The following is a 21,407-nucleotide window of genomic DNA, read 5'->3' as shown; positions in this document are numbered from 1 at the left end:
AGATGTTTTCATGCTTTTATGTTTTATTTTTTTCCCAAGGCTAAATGCAAAAGATAATTGTCCTACAACTTCTGGGTATTTACTAAACATTTAGGCTTGTTTGAGGTAAAGCGGAGAAAAGCTGTCAATGCAAGTCATTTGTCTTTCACTTAGATATTTGCTAACAACTGACTGCTGCATGGCACAGTGCTAGATGTAGGATCAGGGAGAAGACCCAGTATGCAGAAGGCGTGATCATTGTCCTCAAGTGGTTCCAGTGGTTTGAGGGAAATGAGACACCTATACAGTCCTAAGAGGAAAAGTTCCTAAGTGCCATAAGAGAGGCACAAAGTGCCCTTTCACTTGAGAAAAGAGCAATTACTTCTAAGAGAGATGAAGGAAGCTTTCATGACTCTGGCACTTAAGCTGAGACTAGAAGAATGGGAAGAATTTGAACACATGGAAATGAGTAAGAAAGTCATTGAGGGAACAGTAAGAGCAAGATGCAGGGGTGAGAAAAGCCTTGGTAGAAAGAAGAGTGAGAAGTTGGGACAGGACGGGGAACACGTGGAGTGAGGTGAAGGAAAGGATGCTTGATAAGTAATCACAGATAATAAGTTTCTTTAATTTGCATAGCAATTGTGTTATTTAGGTATGGTATTATTTCTACTTTTAAGTTGAAATTGAGTTGAGGCTCAGAAGGGTTAAGTGATTTGTCCAAGGACAGTATTGAACCAGATCTGGGTCTGCAAAGGTAAGATAGACCAGTAAACTAAGTTCGAAACGGGGAGTTTAGGTTGCCAGAGTAAGGAATTTGGATCCTATACTATAGTTCAAATCCAGCCCACAACTGGTTTTTGTAAATAAATTTCTTAGAACACAACATTGCATTGCCCTTCATCTGTGTATTTTTTAGGGCTCCTTTCACGCTACAACAGCAGTGTTGAGTAGTTCCAGAGACCATATGGCTCACAAAGTCTAGAATATTGACTCTCTGGCCCTTTACAGGAAACCTTTGCTACCCCAGCTGAAGTTGATTGGGAGTCACTGAGAGTTTCTGAGAAGGGAGGTGACATTCTTAAGAGCTACACATTGATAACGGAGACCATGTTCATCAGTAGGATGGATCAGAGGGAACTAGATCATTTCAAAGACTACTTCATTGTCTGGGTCCTCATCCCTGGGCTCCTGAACTATCACAGAAGCCTTCCAGCAAGTCTCTAGCCAAAACTTTGAAGCTTAGAGAGTCCAGGCAGGCAGCAAAAACGAGTGGTGTATGCCGGGTATAAGAAAACCAGTTGTGCAAACAAGCTGGTAGATGGTACCACTGGGCAGCCTCGGGCTGAGGACAGGATGGGGAGTGATGGCAAGTGTTACAGACTGAGGTGTTGCCACACCTTCCGGTTTTGTAAGGGAGGTGAGAACTTTGTATTCTTGTGTGAAGTCTCTGCCTTACACACGCAAGCTCACATTTATTTAAACCTCCTGTGGTGGATGGAAACTGAATTTACATGTTTAAACCCTCCAAGGTCGATAACACTGCTGACCTCTACTTTGCAAGTCTCTTCCCACATCATTACCAGAACAATGATGCTGGGTGAATTTAATGTGATCAACCATAGCAGCCTGCTGTGGCTTCTTCAGCAGGTATAGGACACTTTGCCCATGGTTTTTGAAGGACATTTGAGAGACAGGTGGACAGATTGACTGACGGACTGACCACCCAGTCATCCAACCATCAATCTCTCATGAGGTCAAAGCAGTTTTTAAGACCTGCCTATATGCTCCATCATAACAATGGACGTAACGTAGCCAGACTGTCAGAATATTTAAGTATTTGTCTTTCATCAAGGGTGAGTTTCGTACTGTGTGATACAAAAGCCATTGACAAACAGCCTTGCCCGCCACAATTAGCTTTGCCCTCTAACGTTAAGGACATATAGAGAATCTCGTGAGAATTTGCTGGTTTGTATTTTGCAGGACCAGTTTTGAGCACTGGTGATGTTGTATTCATTCAGGTGAGAGTCAGTGACTATATTTTCATGCACCTGAATGGACATGGATGTTTTCCCCTATAACCATTCTTGACACATGAATTTTTACAGTTTAGAGAGTAATCACTTATAATTATTTATTCATTCACTAACTTACTATTTATGGTCATATACTATATGCCATTTTACTGTGCAAAATGTGAAGGAAAGAAAGACAGTGAAGTCCTATCTCTGCTTTTGAGAAGCTCCAGTCTAGTGTAAAAAGCAGGTGCATAAAAATGTTCACAACACAGTGAAATAAATGAACCTTGGCAGGAGGTAAGAACTCTATCCAACCAGATTTCTCTTTCTTTATGTAATAAATGTGCCTTGGAAATACAAGGTTGGAAAATGTTCCATTTTAATGATAAAATGACTTTAAATGTCCTAGAAAGTCTGAGACAGGACCAACCTCATAATTTATGGGGCTCCCCTTGTTCAAAAACTAAGAATTTCGAGGGACTTCCCTGGCGGTCCAGTGGTTAAGACTCTGTGCTTCCACTGCAGGTGCACTTCCACTGCAGGGTTCGATCCCTGGTCAGGGAACTAAGATCCTGCATACCATGCAGTGCGGCCAAAAAAATATATATACATATACTAATAATTTCAAGACAGTGACGGGAGTGCATTAAACCAGGAAGCCCCACACGACCATGCAGGTTGCATGCCCGGGCAGCCTCATGGCTCAGCATTTTCAAGAAATTCAAGTGAGCAGTACTTCAGGAAAGTAAAGGATTTTTTTTCGATTTTGTTCTCTAGGTCTCTATTTATTTATGGAATGTATATGTGTGCCGGCTACTGTATCAAGGGCTAGGAACACAGCAATAAAAATGATAGCCACTATCTCTACCCTCATGTATCTTACTGTCTAGCTGAGAGGTTTGTATGTGATAATTTTCGTTAACTGGTCCCATTATGTCTTAACTACATTCTCAGAGAAGTATTTAAATGGCCAGTGAGTCTTACTTTTTCTTTATACTTTTAAATATATAATATAAACTGAAAATATAATCTTTCTGTGTATAGATATATAATATTCCTATAAGGAACAAGTGTTATTTTGGTTATGAGAAAAACAAGGTTAACATGAAAAATATATATTTATTCAGAAGTTCTATACTATTTGAAATTTAAATTTTACTTATGATACCTCCAAGAAACCTGGAAAAATGGGAGGAAGTAGATGGAATCTTCCTTTTGAGGTTGAAATAGTTCCTCATATTTGGTTGAAAAATTTATGTCATGCCTGCACCAAAGTGTAGCTTCTCATTATGACTTTTAGAATCTGTGTTCAGATCAAAAAAATTGAGCTGAGTTCCCTTGGTTTGCTAAATCTTGGGGTAATAGCATTAGTTGATTTGGTTTGCCTTCAGGACACGTCGAAATGGTATTACTACAAGATAGTGCTTAGCTAATAGCTCCATTTGTTTTATTTGTAGTCAGAAACTACTGTTGTGCATTCTTAAGGAGTAATCCTTTATATCCGTGATGGAAGGTTCCATAATTGTTATTCTTTATTGACCACTTGCTATATACCAGGTATACTAGAGGTTTTACTAGATATATTAATTAATTTAATCCTCACAATAATACCACAGTTAATATTGTATGTATATGTATATACATATATATGCGCTATATATATATCATACCATTTTATATATAAGGAAACTGATAGTTGATTAACTTGCTCCAAGTTTTCTAGTAACTGGCAGAGTTGGAGTTAGAATCAAGCCTCACTGATACTGAAGCTACTTACCACCAAGCTATGCTTTCTCCCAATCCTTTATGATTTTTCAAGAGTGCCCTGTGAGAGGGAGACATCATAATTGAATGAGAACATTTAGAGAAGAGCAGGATGGAGTCACCAAGATCAGAATTGTCCTCGGAAGCCTGGGGTATGCATGGCAGCCTGTAGTCTGCGGGACAGCCACTGACCAGTAGGAAAAGGTTAGCAGTGCGGACAGGACCTTAGGTTGGCTCCCGGCCTCCACATCCCTGACCACCATCCCCCCAGATACTGAGAGAACGTGGGAAGTGATTGCAGGGCTTCTGAGAAGTGAAATTGGGAATTAGGGGAGGCGATGCTGAGCCAGGAGTGTGGTAGAAGACCAACTCGGGAAGAAGAGACCAGAATTCTAAGGTGAAAAGGAACTACTTAGGCAAAAGATGACTCCCAAAAGTGCCCTAAAAGTTAGGGAGCCCAGGGCTTCCTTGGTGGCGCAGTGGTTGAGAGTCCACCTGCTGATGCAGGGGACACGGGTTCGTGCCCCGGTCTGGGAAGATCCCACATGCCACGGAGCGGCTGGGCCTGTGAGCTATGGCCGCTGAGCCTGCACTTCCAGAGCCTGTGCTCCACAACAGGAGAGGCCACAGCGGTGAGAGGCCCGTGTACCAAAAAAGAAAGAAAAAAAAAAAGCTAGGGAGCCCAGAGAGAAATAGTAACTCCAAACCATTCCATTGGAATATGGATTAAAGGGTCACTAATAAGTGCTCTCTCTGAAAACAAATCTTGCCAGAGATGCCAAGAAAAGTAGATGCTACAAGCTGTGGCCTCATTGACAGCACCATCATCTTGGTTTGCAGATTCCTTAGTAGTCAGTCTCCAGTGTAGTCTGACCTGGCTTTGATCCTTCTAGCGCATTCCTTTCTTGTGTGGGTATAGTCACAGTTACTGCTGCAAGCAGAAAAGTTTAGTAGGCAGTGTGGTGTATACGCTCAGACCTATGCCCCTGTCCAGAAGTGCCCGTTCTCACGGCAGCTTCACAGATGTATTTCTTGGGTTATATAAATCATTGCTCATTTTGTCTCATTTTTACTTCTTTTCTGATGCACGAGTTAGCATGTTGAATTCATTGAACTGACTTGTGCATGTGGGCAGGGAGATTGGATTATGAAGCGTGTGTTTCAAGCAAATTGTGCAAGATTAGATAAGGAAAGAGCTAAGGCACTCAGCCACTTCTTCAATATTAAGCGAGTATGTGATTAATATTGAGTGAGGGCTTCCCTGGTGGCGCAGTGGTTGGGAGTCCTCCTGCCAATGCAGGGGACACGGGTTCGTGCCCCTGTCCGGGAAGATCCCACATGCCGCAGAGCGGCTGGGCCTGTGAGCCATGGCCACTGAGCCTGCGCGTCCGGAGCCTGTGCTCCGCAACGGGAGAGGCCGCAACAGTGAGAGGCCCGCATACTGCAAAAAAAAAAAAAAAAAAAAAAAAAAATTGAGTGAAAGGTTTGTATTTGAGGCCCTGAAGAAAAAGCATGTTCTTCTTTTTTTCTTTTATGTCTGTGATTTGGTGGGTCTTTAAATATTTGGTGTTTTAAAAATATTTTTGAAGACATTTTTAAAATAAAGAAACATATTAAGGATAATTTAACACACCCATATTCCCACCACCTAGAATTGTTAACATTTTGCCACATATTCTTTAAGATTTTACAATTGAAAAATGAAGTATTATAGATAGAAATGAAATTCTAGTAGACATACTACCTCCCAATGTCATTCTCTTCTGTATTTCTAGTGATAACCTCTATCAAGAAACTAGTATCTTTCCAGTCTGCATATAAATATAAATAGATGTTTACATGTATGTTCATATACACTGTGCAGGCATCTGTGAACAACATTGTTTTGTGGGCACTATTCCCCAATATATATACAAGGTAGCATGTTGCATACACAGTAACAACAGTAGTGAACACATGTTGAGTGATTACACAGTGCCCGGAGCAGCACTTTCTCAGTCCTTTCAATGACTCTGTGTAGCCCACACTGTTGTTGTTCTCCTCTTTTTTAGGTGCACAGAGAGGTCCCTTGCCCAGGGTCACACAGCTAATAAGTAGTGGGGCTGAGAATTCATCTCAGTCAGGTTCTGGAGCCGAGCACTTAACCACCAGGCTAGATGGCCTCTTCACTGTGTCACTCTGCAGAATTCATCCCTCTCTCAATATCATGTTTCTGATATCCATAATTGGTGAATTCAGATCTAGTTTATTCCTTTTCACAGTTATACCATATTCCGTTAAATGAATATAATATACAAGCATTCATTGCACGGTGCTTAAGACCCGTAAAATACAAGTAGTGAAAATTTCTCTCTCACAGGGTTGTTGTGAGAATTAAATGGTTTAATTCAAATAAAGCAGGTAGAACAGTACCAGACGTGCCGTCAGCACCCAATAAATGTTAGCTATTACTATTTGCTCTTATCAGCTATCCATTATCCTATTGAATTTGATCACCAGGTTGTTTTCAGTTTTTCACTATTGCATATATTGTCACAGTGAAAGGTGTGCCTAATTATAAAAGTTTCTTTGCGGTATCTCCCTAGAAGAGGGATTGATAGCTCACAGGGTATGTATGTTTTCAGTTTCAGTTGATGCTGCCAAAGCCAGGTGTACCAATTTACACGCCCTCATACACAGTTCAGCAGTTCCCATGTCCTCACGTCCCCAATAACAGTTGATATTGCCTGACTTTGAGTTGCCTGTCTGATGGATAAGAAATATTACTTTGTTGAATTGATGAGCTGGATAAGAAATAATATCACGTTGTGGAATTGAATTTTTATAGCAGCTTTATTGAGATGATTCATACTGTAAAATTTACCCTTTTAAAGGTGTACAATTCTGTGGGTTTTCGGTATATTCACAAGGATGTGCAACCATCGCTGCTACCTAGTTTTAGGAGAAACCCCTTACCCCTTAGCAGTCACACCCCTTCTCTCCTCCCCTGGGCACCTGGCACTGCTAATCTACTTTCTGTCTCTGTGGATTTCATATAAATGGAATCACATAACATGTGGATTTTTGTCACTGGCTGGCTTCTTCCATTCACCTTAATGTTTTGAGGTTCACCCACATTGTAGCACGTATCAGCACTTCATTCCTTTTTATGGTTCAGTAATATTCCATTGTATTAATAAACCACATTTTGTTTATCCATCTAGCAGCTAATATAAATTTGGGCTGTGTCTACTCTTGGCTATTTTAAATGATGCTGCTACAAACATTTATATATAAATTTTTTGTCTGGACATACATTTTCATTTTCTTGGGTACACATATATTTATATACCTAGCAGTCGAATGGCTGGGTCATGTGCTAACTATGTTTAACATTTTGAAAAGCTGCCAAACTGTTTTCCAAAGTGACTGTACCATTCTCCAGACCCATGAGCAATGTAGGAGGATTCCAATTTCTTCACATCCTCACCTCCAACACTTGTTACCTGTCTTTCTTTCTTTTTTTTTTTTTTTTTTTTTTTGCGGCACGCGGGCCTCTCGCTGTTGTGGCCTCTCCCGCTGCGGAGCACAGGCTCCGGATGCGCAGGCTCAGCGGCCATGGCTCACGGGGTCCAGCCACTACGCGGCATGTGGGATCCTCCCGGACCGGGGCACGAACCCGTGTTCCCTGCATCGGCAGGCAGACTCTCAACCACTGCACCACCAGGGAAGCCCTGTCTTTCTTTTTAATTCCAGCCATCCTAGTGGCTGTGGAGTGATAATCTCATTGTGGTTTTGCTTTGTACTTCTCTGATGACTGACGATGTCGAGCATCTTTTCATGTGCTTACCGGCCATTTGTATGTCTTTGGAGAAATGTCTAGTCAAACCTTTGCCTGTTTTTTAAATTGGGTAATTTGTCCTTTTATTTGAGTTGTAGGAGTCACTCATGTATTCTGAATTCAAGTCCTTTATCAGATGTATGATTTACAAATATTTTTCCCATTCTGTGTGGGTTGTCTTTTCACTTTCTTAATGTGAACTGGTGAATTTTAATATTTGTAGTTTTCATATGTTTCTCCAAAATTTCAGTTTTCAAAATTGTCTTCATCTTACCTACTGAGTGGATCACAAGCCAGAGAGCCTTGAAGTGTGCCCTGAGAGTACAGTGAATCCATCTAGTATTCCGTAGATCAGAAACTCCTCCTGCACTGGTTGCAAAAGCACAGACTTCCCAAAGACATCTCGGTGAGCCTCTCGGCCAGTGAAGGAAATTCAGCTTTGATAACCCAGAAGAGTCACCTTCTCAAAGTTTGAATTTAGTAATGAAAAGCACTGAAAACCGTCACTTATATTTTCAAACTGCTAATTGGTTAATTCAACAGCATTTGGATTTCTGTTTAACCTCTTCCTCTTTCTTCTCTCCTTTCTTCTTCTCCTTTCTTCTCCTCCTCTCCCCTCCCCCCTCGCTGTTTCCATTTCAGATTGAAAATGGCTCAGGAATCAGTCAGCAAGTTAACAGCAGAGAAGAAAGTGGAGACAAAGAAAATTAACCCCACGGCTAGTCTGGTGAGATGCATTTTTCATTCACAACCTCAAGATTTTTCATTATAACTGAGGTGCACCCAAGAGTGGGTCAGAATTTAAAGGGTAAAACTCAAGAGGAATGAGTAGTATCCAGATTTCTCAATTCCCATCCCAGAGTAGCATATGGGTAAGAAAGAATATAAGGGAAGACAGACTGAGGAACAAACACAGCCTCGAGCGCTCTTCCAGCAAATTCAAACAAGGTCATTTCCTGATAAACCAAATGTAGTCACTTGCCATTTCACACCCTTCCGCACCGCACCCCACGCCATGATCCCCCTCATCTCAAAGCAGTGTTCTCCTGAAATGTTTAAGTATTCTCACCCTCACCAATTCCTTTTCCCTGTTAAGGAAACGGGCAGGGATTATCCTCTTTTGATAGTTGGTAAAACTGAGATGCAGAAAGATACAGATTACCTAGGATCACTTCACAAATGGATAGCCAAAACCAGAACGAGCCTCTGGGTCCCCCGACAGCTCTCCCTGGGCTAGAAGCTAAGCAGGCTAGTCTGTCTTCCTAGCTGTGAGGGGAAACTGTCGTCCACCACAGTCCCATTTTCAGTAAGGATCACAAGGAATCTCCGTGTTACAGCTGGAAAAGCTAAATGGGTTAGGAACCCATTTAGATGTAGAGATTCAAATCCCAGATCAGCCACTTACTAGTTATAAAACCTTAGTGAAGTTACTTTGCTTCTTTATTCTCCACTAGTACTTTTTTGCCGGCTGCTTTAAATCCTTTGACCATCTAAGTGGGGTATAAGTTAAAAGTGAGGTTATTTCTATTGACTGACCATGATGTTCTCATCACAACCCCATCAGCAGCTCAAGGAATGTTGAGTGAAGTCGATGAGTGAGAAATGGAAAAGTCAGGGCCATACAGCTGGGTCAGGGACAGCCATGGTTAGCTCACAGAGCTCCTACCTGAATGGACACATCCTCTGTGCCCATTTGACCATGTGTTTGTGGCGCCCATTTGTGCGTGATCTTCTGTTGGCAGTGGGTTCAACTCTTATTTCTGTCTTCCTCCCTCATTAGACACTGCCCTTTTCCCCAGGCCTCCTATTTGGGCCTCTATCCTAACTTTTACAGCCAAGCCTTATTTTCAGGGGCAGAGAGAATGGACTCAGGCCTGTAGACAAAGGGGAAACAGTGGGTGGACCGTGGCATTCTTTTATTGGTGACCTCCATGGCAAGTAAGCTCTCAGCTGTGATCCTCTGCATCTTGGGGTGGTTTGTTTTGTCGCCTGTTTGTTTTGGTGGAAGTTAGGGAAGAGCTCATAAACTGATTCCTGATTCAATTTCACAAGTCAGGCATGGTATCCAAACAGGATGGGTGTTTAAAAATTATCTTAAGTTTAGTATCTTATCTTAATTTAGTAATTCATTGCATTTTCACATCTCCTAGGTCACAAGAAGCTTAGGACCTGTTCTCAAAGGGCATCTCTCTGCACCTGCTCTCTGCAAAGGACTGTACTTGTTCCATCTCTTTTTTAGCCTTCTATGTATTTGTCCACCTTGAAGGCCAGACACACCCACGTGTCTTACTATGCTTAATATATTTACTTCTAAGTCCTAGAAACAGTGAGGGTCTGTGTTTCTGTTCTGTGTACTTTTGTTTATCTTGCCATCAGACTTTCATGTCCTTCCTCATTAGAAGGCTGTCCCTGGGAAGGAAGCTCAGGAAGAACAGAGCAGACCATCCTTGACAAAATGGGAGCTTCTGCCATTCTGCAGAGACTAAATCTCGTCATCCTCCATTCTGCATAGCCTCTGTTCAGTCCTGCCAAGTTGGTCATATGCAGACACGCCTGACTTGGAAAGAGTGCTTTTTCATATCTAGACTTCCTAGAAACTATTTCTTGAGCATTCCCTAATGGGAGGAGTCTTTGAGTAACACTACGAAGTTAGGACCTTTGTCCCAGAAGATGAGAACAGAAGGGAAAAGCCTGGCATTGTAAAGGCTGGTGTTTTAGATGGATATAGTTGGTTGACTAGCTGGTTATTTATTTTGTGTGTTTGTGAGGTGATAGGGTGGGAAGGGTAGGAAACTGAGGGTTTCTGGGAAAAAGGATAGAAATCCTCTCATTTCTAGGGCATTTGGTACAACTCTATTTGGCATTCTAGACTGACATTTGAGAAATGTACCAAAATTTGAGAAAGATGAAAATTTTTAAAAAGGAGTTATACTAAACTCAATTTTTTTCTCAAACAACAGAAAGAAAGACTGCGTCAGAAGGAAGCCAGCGTGAGCACCAACTAACACAGAGACACAGGAGAACAGTGACGGTGAGACGTAGCACTCTGCATGATCCTTTGTAACACCAGTGTTGCAAGAAGTTCTCGAAAGATATGTCACTAAATGTTTATTTTGCTCATCTCTTTCTGAGCACCCCGTGCCTTCTTAAAGAAGTCCCTTGTTAAGCCATAGGAACAATGAAAAACTGCTGAAGAAGTATTTGATAACTGTTTCTTCTAGAGGTCCAAAGTTCACTCTGTTATGAGACCAGAAAAATTACCAAGATTTTCCAATTTTTTTTTTAAAGCAGAGATTTCAAGCTTTCTAACCCAAACCTGCTGTATATAAACTTGTGACAGCAGAAGGGAAGGATGTTTTGCGACAGTTGCCTTGAGCAAGTTCAAGCCTTGGTCTTTACATACTGCTGGTTTGATGATTGATCTTAATTTTGATCCTATTGCAGCAAGATCCTGAAGCACCCTTCTCGCCAAAAATGTTGAAACTTACCAAAACTACTTTAAGAGGTCCAAGACTCTCTATTTCCCACACTCGAAAAACGGTTATTTTTTTCATTGCTTTTTTTTATGTAACAGAACAGAAAATGGAATTATATACATGGATGGAGAAGGGGGTTAAATAGCCATAAACTTCATCCTGGAGAACAAATTATGATACAGGGAGTTGGCATCAGCCATTTAGCGAGACCCATTCTTTTGTTTTCATATCAGCTCATTGGGGTTTCCTGGACCACTAGGGATTCCTCCACCCCTTCTGTCCCAGAAGAAACTGTGATACCTGAGTGGGGACAGACTTGGGGTCAAAGCACCTGCTTGGACAAGTGACCCAGTATCAATCAGAGCACATCTCACACCTCAAATCATCTATGCGTGGATAACAACTTGGTAACCTACAGCTGAGCTGTACACTGTGTTCTGGGACCGGATGTGGCTGGACCTCTCCCACCAACCCCAGGAGGCAGTTTCTAGATAGGAGAGCAGATGCTACTTGCAGCCCTTTATCATGACCTTGACTGACAGGCATGTGACATATGGTGAAGCAGGGGGTTTTAACTTCAAGAAAAAAAACACAAAAATCTAAGGGCAGAAAAAGAGTTCTTTACATCAAAATGGGAAGAAGGTGATTACATTGATATTGAACTTTGTGCGGAATATCGTACATAAGCAGCTTTTTCTGACCCTGGAAACTCATGTGACCACTGCCTCTTGAGTCACAGGGAAACCAGATTGGACCTCTCTCCTAAAATTTTTTCCTTAAGCCACCACTCTTCTAGTCTATCTTGTGAGGAGAGAAGAGAGGAGACTTGGGGTGAACTGAGATGAGGATCAAAGCCTATCAGGTTTCAGCCTTGAAAGGAGAGAGGCGCAAGTTTTCTCCTCCAATTGGTGGAGGACCGTCTAGAGATGAGCAGAAACTTTAAAACCCTTCCCCATCCGCCTGCCATGTGTGGCCTGCCCCTTACACCCTACCATCTTCCCAGGTGCCTGAGTGTCTACCCAGGACATGCCTGCTAGTCATCAGCCCCCTCAGGGACCCCGCAATAGATTTGGCCAATTAAAGCAGCACCATATTCTAATAGAATGCCCATTCGGGGAATCAAGAATGCACAATCAGGATCAAATCAAGTCATGAAGCCATATTCATGCAGGTGCTAATCACCTTTTCTAACAATTCAAAGGAAGGGAATATAATAATATGGTTTGGTTTTTTTCCCAAAATAATAGAAGGACGAGACAAGCAAAATAGCAGAGCAGGTAAGAACTTACATGACTAAAAGAAGTTGCTTGTGAGCGAGGTTTTCATACTGCTTTGTTTTCATACTGCTTTGAAACTGATTGTTTCTCTTCATTTTCACTTAATGGTGAAGACGACCTAAGGAATTCCTCGATTTAAAACAAATTCTACTTACAGCTACCCTGTGCTCTGTGACAGTCCTTCTAGTATTATCATACAAAAGAAAAAGCACCTGTTTTGCCCATGCCTTGGGAATCAACTTTGAGTTTAGTGAGAACAACAGAAGTCTAGATCCTTAATGGCTCCTTAAAGACTTGATGGGAGAGAACGGCAGGAGGCTCTCAGTGGGGTCCCTGTAGCCCACTTCAGGTCTCTAAGTAGGATGCTCACAAGAAAATCACTGGAGGTAAGCAGGACTGTCGCTTTATAACCCTACAAAAACATTGCTCTCAGGGAACCAGTGCTGAAGAATAATGAATGGAAACACTGAATTTGAGAGTTAGACAAATGCAGCCCAGGTTGGATTTCATCCTAGTGGACAGACTAGAAATTGGCAGTCAAATACCTATTTCTAAAGAGCAACGTTTGCCTACCTCTGTTGGGGAAACCTAGTGAGTCCAATGTAGTGATACCGTATCACTACACTAGGCAGGATCCCCATTATTCTCTCCTGGTTTGCATCCTGCATTAGGTATCTGGACACCCTTCCCAAGTCCACACGCGACTGCCTTGTGACAGCGCCCTCATGTCTGACTTGACTTGATGCTCGGGAAAGGTTCACAAGAGTTTGTTCAAGGTGGGCCATCTCAAACCACCTGGAGGCCCTGAGAACAATCCGTCCAAAATGCAGCTGAGATTGTATCAACTCCAACAGGTGTCGCTAAACTTTTCATGGAGAAGTAGTAGTTGGGGTACCACTTAGCAGGGTGCGCACTTCTGGCTGCTCTAAGCATAGCCCTGCCTGCACTAGAGGGACAGTGGCCAGTATTTCTACTCTGCGTTTAACCAGACACTCACACCTGACCTACTAGTCAGACTTGGAGAAACCTTAACTTATAACAACATCATCTCTTCCTAGCCAAGGTTCATTAAATCCGAGGACACAGCAGATAGCAGTTCAGATTCCTGCATGAGAAACTGGCATAATCATCGAGCACACAAGTATATCATACATGACATGAAAGCATGATATAAACACGTTAGTTAAAAACATAGGCCTGCGAGGTATCAATAATCAAGTGAGGAGAAGGTGTGCTGTATGGTTTTTTAACCCAAGAAGAGGCAGCTTATGGGAGGGGGTGTGGTGAAGGGAAGAGGTGGCCAAGAAGAAATGGATGATGTGATGATGGTCGAGGCCCAGGGGTCACAGGTGATGGACCTGCTGCCCAACAGTTACCTTTTGAATCTTTGGTTGTTATCTGTGATACCTCTTTAAACATTCACTGCAACTACCTAGGAACTATGAAGAGAGAAGGTCTGAAATCTGGGAAGTAGAATAAGGAAATCCAGTGGTGGTCTTCCATCTTTAAATGTTCTAGCCAAAACAAATTGGCAACATCGTTGAGGAACTGAATGCCAGATTGGGTGCTGGTCTCTGACCCCCTCTTCTTTCTGGTAAGAATAGTAGAAGCTGCACGCCTGCTCCGCCTCCCTTAGGCACCTCTTTTTCTCATAAGTACTATAAGGAAAGGCATTTCCCTAAATGATAAACTCCTATGCTGCTGGTGGAGAACCTGGAAGAACTAAAGGAAGGAATAAAACTCTTTGGTGGTATTGGAAACCTCCAGCAAGATGAAGAAGTCATGGGTATAGTCCTTCCAAGACCATGATTGGATGTAGCAAAAGAGACGTAAGTGTATTTCTGGTAAAGATTTGCTTGTTGGACTGGGATTGCACATCTCTCTCTAGATTATACCACCTGTATGGAGGAATTTTCATTTTACTTCTATTCTTGCTTTCTTGGACATCATATTTTCTCATTTCTATTTCTGCTTCTTTCTTGCCTGGTGTCACTGACACAGATCATTTCATACACTAGCACAGCAAACAGCACACAGACGGCCAGTGTAGGAAGGGGAATTAGCAGTACAGACCTGCAGGCTCTTTTCCAGTACCCAGACTGTAACATTGACATGGGAACCTCTTCATTCCCTGACATTCTAAATTGATCTCTTTTGTAGTACTGCACCCTGGCCAAACAAAGATAAAACCAATTTGGGGCTTTCTATGTTAAGGGGAAGGAAGAACTGCAAGAAATACAGCTTTTTCCCCCCAAATACCTGATGCAAATATCAAATATCCAATTTTATATATTAGTTTAAATAGTCTAAAAGTTGCTAACAAGAACTCTCGTTAGATTTGAGCTTCATTTTTCTTTGATCCTGCCTTTTCTAATCAGAAAAAGAATGACCAAAAGGGGGAAGGGGAAAAAAAACATTAGCAGATTTAGCAATCCACAAATTAATTAGTTCCTGAATCACACATAAAAACAACAAAAAACAGACATATTGTGAAACCCAATGTTGTAGAAGTCCTAAGCACATAAGGATTTGAACAGCTATAAGGGCTGATGAGCATGAACAAAGTAAGAGCTCTTAACTGCCCACGTGAGACTTCAGCCTAAACCAGGCGAGTTTTAGAGTGTGAATTCAAGAGAGTCAAGTATTGCTCTGAGCCGTTTATTTTTGGAAAAGCCACGTACAAAGAGAAATAGTATAATATAGTGAAAGAAGTGCTAGACTATGAAAATTTCCTTTCTCTCGTTCTCTCGTAAAAGCAGTTTATAAATGTATGGAACATCCAGAAGCCCATGAACACCACGCTTCATAGGTTAGGTTTTTACCTTAGGAACACAACTAAAGAGAGTGGATTGAATAAAGAAGTGAATTTTCATTCATGTCAGCTACTTTGTTATCATAAAGAAATCTGCAACACAAGAGAAACAAGTCTGTGTGGACAGACTTAACAGTATTTGAAACAAATGGCCAGTGTTTAACCTTTCCAAAATGCAAATAAGTTGCAGGGCCTGTTTCCATTTTCCAGCTATGGAGAGAGATAATCTGGCTGCTTGGAACCTTGTCTATTGTTGGTGCAGAAGTCACTTAAAGGCACCTTTTGGAACAGGCCTCAGCAGGTCTGGCTCCTTTAGACTCCCGTAACGGTATTTATAAGTCCACGAGTGACTGAATCCAGGCAACACTGGGCTCAGTTACACAGCTGTATGTGACTGAGAGGCTCGTTTTGTGTCATTTCTGCACACCTGTCAGTTGTTGGCACCTTGTTAGAGGCACTTAATTTTAGTTTCATAGTTCTTCCTTTCCCCTCCCAAGGAGTGGGCAATCCACCAAATCCTCCCAGATCAATGCTTGCTGAGAAGTAGTAAATTCAAGAGAGTATTAACATGTCAACGTGGAAGCCAGTTCAGTAGCCTTATTTGTTCCAAGACCCTTAATCAACACTGTGATATAAACTTAGCATTTGGGAAATCTGTGTAGTTGACAACTTACTTGGAAATGTGAAGATATGAAAATGGCAGCAAGTTTACTCTCTCTTAAGGCGCCCATGCAGTTTCTACCAGTGAAGAGATTAGGGAAGCAGATCAAGCCTCATTCAGTAGGTTATCCTGTCCTCAATGGAGCTTGAGGACAGGATAACCTCAAGCTATCCTATCCTATCCTCAATTCATTTCTTCTCCACCCCCAGCCCCTCTCCCAACTACCCTGGAGATAAACAGTAACATAGAGGACCTTTTCCTTCTTGTCTTCCCTTCTCTAGTATGATGGTTCACTTCAGTCAGCGCTCAAATGAACTTTGGCATATTATGTCTATGAAGTACTTGTTCATGAATGTCTTCTTCATGCTATAATCTGGGGAAGGCTGATTTAATCTTAATATTTTAAATGAGAGTGGTAGCTAAAGCCATTAATTTATTCTACATTCCATATGCACATATAATTTTCTATTTTTAATCTTCTCTTAAATATACTAAGAATCTCCAGTGTATCTCCATTTCAGAAAGCTGATTCATAGACTTCTGTGGGCTATTTTTTTTTTTATGTTTTGTGTGAAATCTGATAGCACTGGGCTAGCAAAATGCAAATGAGCCCACAATTTCCCACAGCAGTTTGGCCTTCTTCCCCATGGAGTAAACAACCTTCTACCACCCTTAAGCTGTTTTGTAGGCTGAGCATTTCCCTAGATTCTACCTGTGCAGACACCAAGGGGTTCTTTTGTCTTGGAAGCTGTAAGAATGTCTTAAAAGAGAATGAGTACTTCTCCCCATGTATAGTGTGAGCTGCCAGTGTGTTGTATTTAGTATATCAAGTAAGAAATCTAATGTTTTCAGGCATGCATGCCCAGTGGTTTGTCAACATCTTTGGCAAAGTTGTACGTACTTCCCTTCCTTGTTCTCTTCTAGGGCTTGCTTCCATTCTTGTCTCGTGAAACAAACGTATTTTTGTTTACTCATCTCGGTCAGCTTTCCAAAATGAGAGTCTAGTCGCATAGACCACTGAGTGTAAGGGAAATTACTCTCCACCACACCATGACATGGATGGTAGGTGTATTTAGGAATGCACAGCTTTCTAGGAACTCTTGGGATGGATTCCAAATTCCAGGTATATAAAAATGGGTATATAGCACACAAAGATTATACTACTCTTCCCAGTAAGAGACTAAGAGATTCAAACTCTCCATTTTAGATAGGTTTGAGCAAACTATAAGTAGCTTATTTTTTTCCCTTTCCTCTTGGCAACTTGTCCCTACCTATAATCTTATTTCTTCAGATCTGACCACCAAGGCATGAAGGAAGGTAGTGTCAACCCACTGAGATTGCCCTCTGCATAATCCTCTAAAGATGTTCATTTCCTTTGGAAACAAATCAGTGGGTGAGGGGGAAAGTCTAGTGACAATTCTCTCTGCCCAGAGTGACACACATAGGATTTGGGGATCTACCAAAGGGATAGGTCTATGCCAAGTATTAATTTTACAATTCTACAATTCTACAATTCCTCAAGACGCAAATAATATGACCCTACTGTTAGTAGGATGTATAATCTTTGAAGAATATAAGCATTAAGAAAAAAAGGGCTTCCCTTTAAAGAAACAATTGAAGATATTCTTTAAAAGGCAGAAACTTTTAAAGGTTAGAAATTGAATAATTTTTAAGATTCTTTGGAGGAAATATGTCATCGATTCATCATAGTCTTTTCCTTTCATTGAATTTTAATTTAGACTAGCATGGAAGCAGAGTGCCCCTGGACTTTGATTTAGGGGGATCGTGCTTTGGCCTGGAAAAACAGTACTGGCCTGAATGCCCAGAACCTTAAGTGAAGTCAGTCAGCATCCTAATAGGAATCAGGCCTAACAGAAATGTAAATTATTTCAAGTCCTTTAGAGTTTAATTTTCTTATCAACACCCTCGACCCTGCTTCCTAAAATTAATTTGATCCATGCAGTTATGTGTCTTCACTTTGCCTTGTGAGATTACAAGCAATGGGATAATGGAGAAAAACAGGAGACAGGGGAGAAGGAAAATTTGAATGAGGCCAGGGTGCAATGTTTTGCTGATATAATGCGTTGTTAGGGAGCTGGTGACCGTTGCCATGGTTGTATCATGGGCAGCCTTTCAGTGGAAGCTCAGGGCATAATATGTATGAGGGCAGTGGAATGGGAGTGCCCAGTATCTCATATTGGTCCGTGCCTGACAATGTTCTGGAAAAGCAGGTGCCCCACTGAGACTGGCCTGTGCTTGTTGAACTAACTCCAATGAATTTCAGATTCATTTCCATGGGGTCTGTTGTCCATGGACCTTCCTATTTCCTCTATGCCTGTTTAAAAGTCATTTTGGCATCAAGCTTCATTTCACTTTTCTCCTTTCAATACTTCTGCATCAGCCTCCCCTTCCTTCACACCCCACAGCGATTTTTTTCCTCACTTTACTTTTACCGTTTCTCCAGGACCCAGCTTTCTCCACCCCTTTCCCCCACAGACACCTGAAAGTCCCCCCTGAGCCCTCACTCCCTCCTCTCACACCCTGTGCTCCACCCCCCAGCCCTTTGGACAGGGAGCTCTGCTGTCACCAAGAGAGACACAGCGTTGTGACTGCCTCTTGTTAATGTCAGCACCACCTCATCACTTAGGCAAAGAGGGAAAATCCATAAAAGAGATGGAAAATACATCTTTTTTTATTCTACTTTATATTTTAAGAAGGTTGAGGAGAGGCATGGTTCCAGTCCTTCTCAATTTCTCAGAGATTTTTACTTTAAAACTGTCTAATTAGGGACCATTCTTTTGATAAATTGTAAATCCGTTCAGGTCACCAACTATGATGTGTTTTAAGGCTCAAGTGTTGACTCTCAAGTAACTTTTCTGTGCTGCTGGACGAAGTGAATTCTGTGCAAACATTTTGAATCATAGGCTCTTTATCGCCCCTCAATTCTTACTATTACTAATGATTCAAGCATCTTCAGGAATGTGGATCAGGATGTTGACAATTTGTGGTTATTTTCAGATCAACAGTAACTGTTACACTCTTGAAAGCACTTAAAGAAAGTATAAGCATGTCTTAAATAGTCAACCATTTGACCTGGAAAAAAGTTGGCTTTTCTGTTTAATTATTAAACCAAACTGTAGATGTAATCTTAAAGGATTTTAAGCAATAATGAAGACGGTTTGAGAAATGAGAAGGCACTTTAGAGACATGAAACCTTACATTACACGCTCTTGGATATCTTTTAAGGTAATAAGCTAATTGGATTCAGGTATTTTTTTCCCTTTAAATTTTTAAAAATATGTATTTCTAATTTGCATATTTAATTTTGTCAAAGCTGAGAAATGCTCTTTAGTTGAGTTTGTAAATGTCATTTGCAAACCAAATGAAGTATTTATTTTTAAAAAGAAAGGGTGAAGGAACCAATATTGATTTGTACATAATGAAAATGTGTGTGTGTGTGTGTGTGTGTATATGTTTTCCTCCTTGACACTACTTGGTCCCCATATCAAGTGTATTTTTGTACATAATATATATTGGTTAGAAAATGTAGATTGTCTATTCAAAGAATTCTATCTCTGTGATAGATTATATTTATCCTAATCTGTTGATACCTCTGATAATTTAAGAGATAGAACTCTATTTTTTTGGAATCTACAGAGAACTGCATTCATGTCTTCCAATTGTAAATATTGCTAAGGGAATTTTAATAAATCTTGGTTTCATGTCTGTCTGGTGTGCAGTGCAGATTTGTTTGCAGGAGGTGTTTAAAGACAGTACCCTAGCAGTGCTCTAATGTGGAGAATACCGGTCATTTCTAGCTTTCATTACTGCTCAAGGGCAGCATTACTACTGAGCTGCAAGAGCTGGGTCTCAGTAAGTCCATCATTCACACTCTCTTCTTTCTCTCCTGTCCACCACACCAACAATGCGTAAGCTAGCTAGGTGTTCACGGCTAACACTGAACAGACAAACCCAGCCAAGCATGGTCTCAGCTATACTGACCCAAAAGCAACACTGCTTGAACATAAATTGCCCAAGGTGGAGAACCACAAGGACTGGTGACTTCATGTTATGGGATGGTAAATGATAAGAGGAGGGAAACGGAACAGAAATAGAATTGTGTTGTATTCTAACACTAAGCACAAGGTACAAATTCTTTTCAAGCAATGGTAAGAAACATGCAGATATCTATGAAAAAACTAAAAGACTTTCAGCAAAACACTCCTCTGTGAAACAGAAGTGGGATTGTGTGTTTTTTTAATTGATTCATTTGTTCGGTATTCCTGAATGCCATGCACTGTTGAGTTCTAGAAGTTTGCTGAAACATGCCTCAGTGGGTACAGATAGACTTAATGAACAGACATAGTTACTATCTGGGGAGACATTTTATCACTAGGAAATCTTTTAAATCAGAGTCATAGAGCTGCAAAAATCTTCAGACAGTGGATAAAAATCTCCATTTCACAGAGTGAAAACTACTGAAATTCAAGGGACTTGCTGAAAGTTACACTCAATGTTAGTAAGTACATCAAGGCTAGAATCCAGATCTCTTGACCCCAGATCTCTTGACCCCAAGGCAAAAGCCCTTCCCAGTGCTCAACTCGTTCATCACGTTAAACTCTTTTCGTCAAAAGACTCCTTTATGGAGAAATGTTCTAGAACTGTTGTTTGGAAAGTAAGGTCCAAATGCTCCTAAGGGTTTGTAGAAACCATTATTAGAGTTGTGCTCTGAATTAAAGCACCTAGGAGAGGGTGGAGGCTTGTGTATCATGAGGACCTAGGAAAAATATTCCACCTTAGGAAGAATCTCCTCTTTGATTTAACAGAGATTTACTCTCCCTTGCTGAGCATAGTGATGATACCTGTTGAATTTTAAGTATACATGCTGATGGTCCAACTAACAGGCCATAAATTCCTGAGACTAAGTATTTCCCTTTAGACTCTACCTGCCTACTTTCACCTGGATATGATGTATTCATGGAAATAAGACTTTAAAGTTGGCCTGCACCAGCCATGCCTGCTTGTATGCCTCCAAGTCTCTCTCCAAGTAACGTCTGCTTCATGCCCATCATTGCGTGAAGATGAAAGGTATTCAGTAAGATAAGGTAACTTTATAGTTATCAACTGCTACATAACAAAATACCCCCACATTTGGTGTTGATTAAACAATAATCACTTATTTTTCATGGTTTTTGTTAGTTTGAGAGGAACTTAACTGGACAGTTCTCACTTGGAGTTGCATATGGTTTTAGTGCTGTATCCACTGGGTATGCAGTCACCTGGATGGCCGAAACATGGACCTCTAAGGTGGCTGACTCACTTGGCTGGCAAGTTGTTGCTGCCCTCTAGGCTGGGGGTCTCAGTGCCTCTCTCTCCACAGGTCTGCTTGTGTGACCAAGGCCTAAAAGTCACTTTCATCGTATACTATTGGTTGTATTTACGAAGTTCTGTCCCAGTTGAAGGAATGGGGAAGAAGAACCCACCTCCTGATGAAGGAATGTCAAAACCATATTGTAAGAAGAGCATGTAAGATGAGAAATATATTGGTGCAACTATCTTTGGATAATACAATCTGTCTCTGTAACTTGCCCTGTTCTTTCCAT

General features: G+C 41.2%; 1 protein-coding gene across 8 annotated transcripts in view; it reads left to right on the top strand.

Moving 5' to 3' along the window:
- FMN1 (formin 1) overlaps positions 1 to 19,515 on the top strand; it is a gene marked incomplete at its 5' end in the record, with an annotated part of 410,703 nt that extends 391,188 nt beyond the window's left edge. For 7 of the 8 annotated variants that reach the window (XM_081226859.1, XM_081226857.1, XM_081226860.1 and 4 more), the window contains 2 exons: positions 8,221 to 8,305; positions 10,539 to 19,515. In XM_081226859.1, coding sequence (XP_081082985.1) covers positions 8,221 to 8,305; positions 10,539 to 10,583 — 130 coding nt within the window. In that variant the 3' untranslated portion in view covers positions 10,584 to 19,515. The remainder of the gene's footprint in view (positions 1 to 8,220; positions 8,306 to 10,538) is intronic. The other variant, XM_081226858.1, reaches the window with a different exon arrangement.
- Between the last annotated feature and the right edge of the window lie 1,892 nt (positions 19,516 to 21,407).

The sequence above is a fragment of the Mesoplodon bidens genome, assembly GCF_964165515.1.
Source record: "Mesoplodon bidens genome assembly, chromosome: 3".
Taxonomy (NCBI): domain Eukaryota; kingdom Metazoa; phylum Chordata; class Mammalia; order Artiodactyla; family Ziphiidae; genus Mesoplodon; species Mesoplodon bidens.
This window is presented reverse-complemented; position numbering and strand designations above follow the sequence as displayed.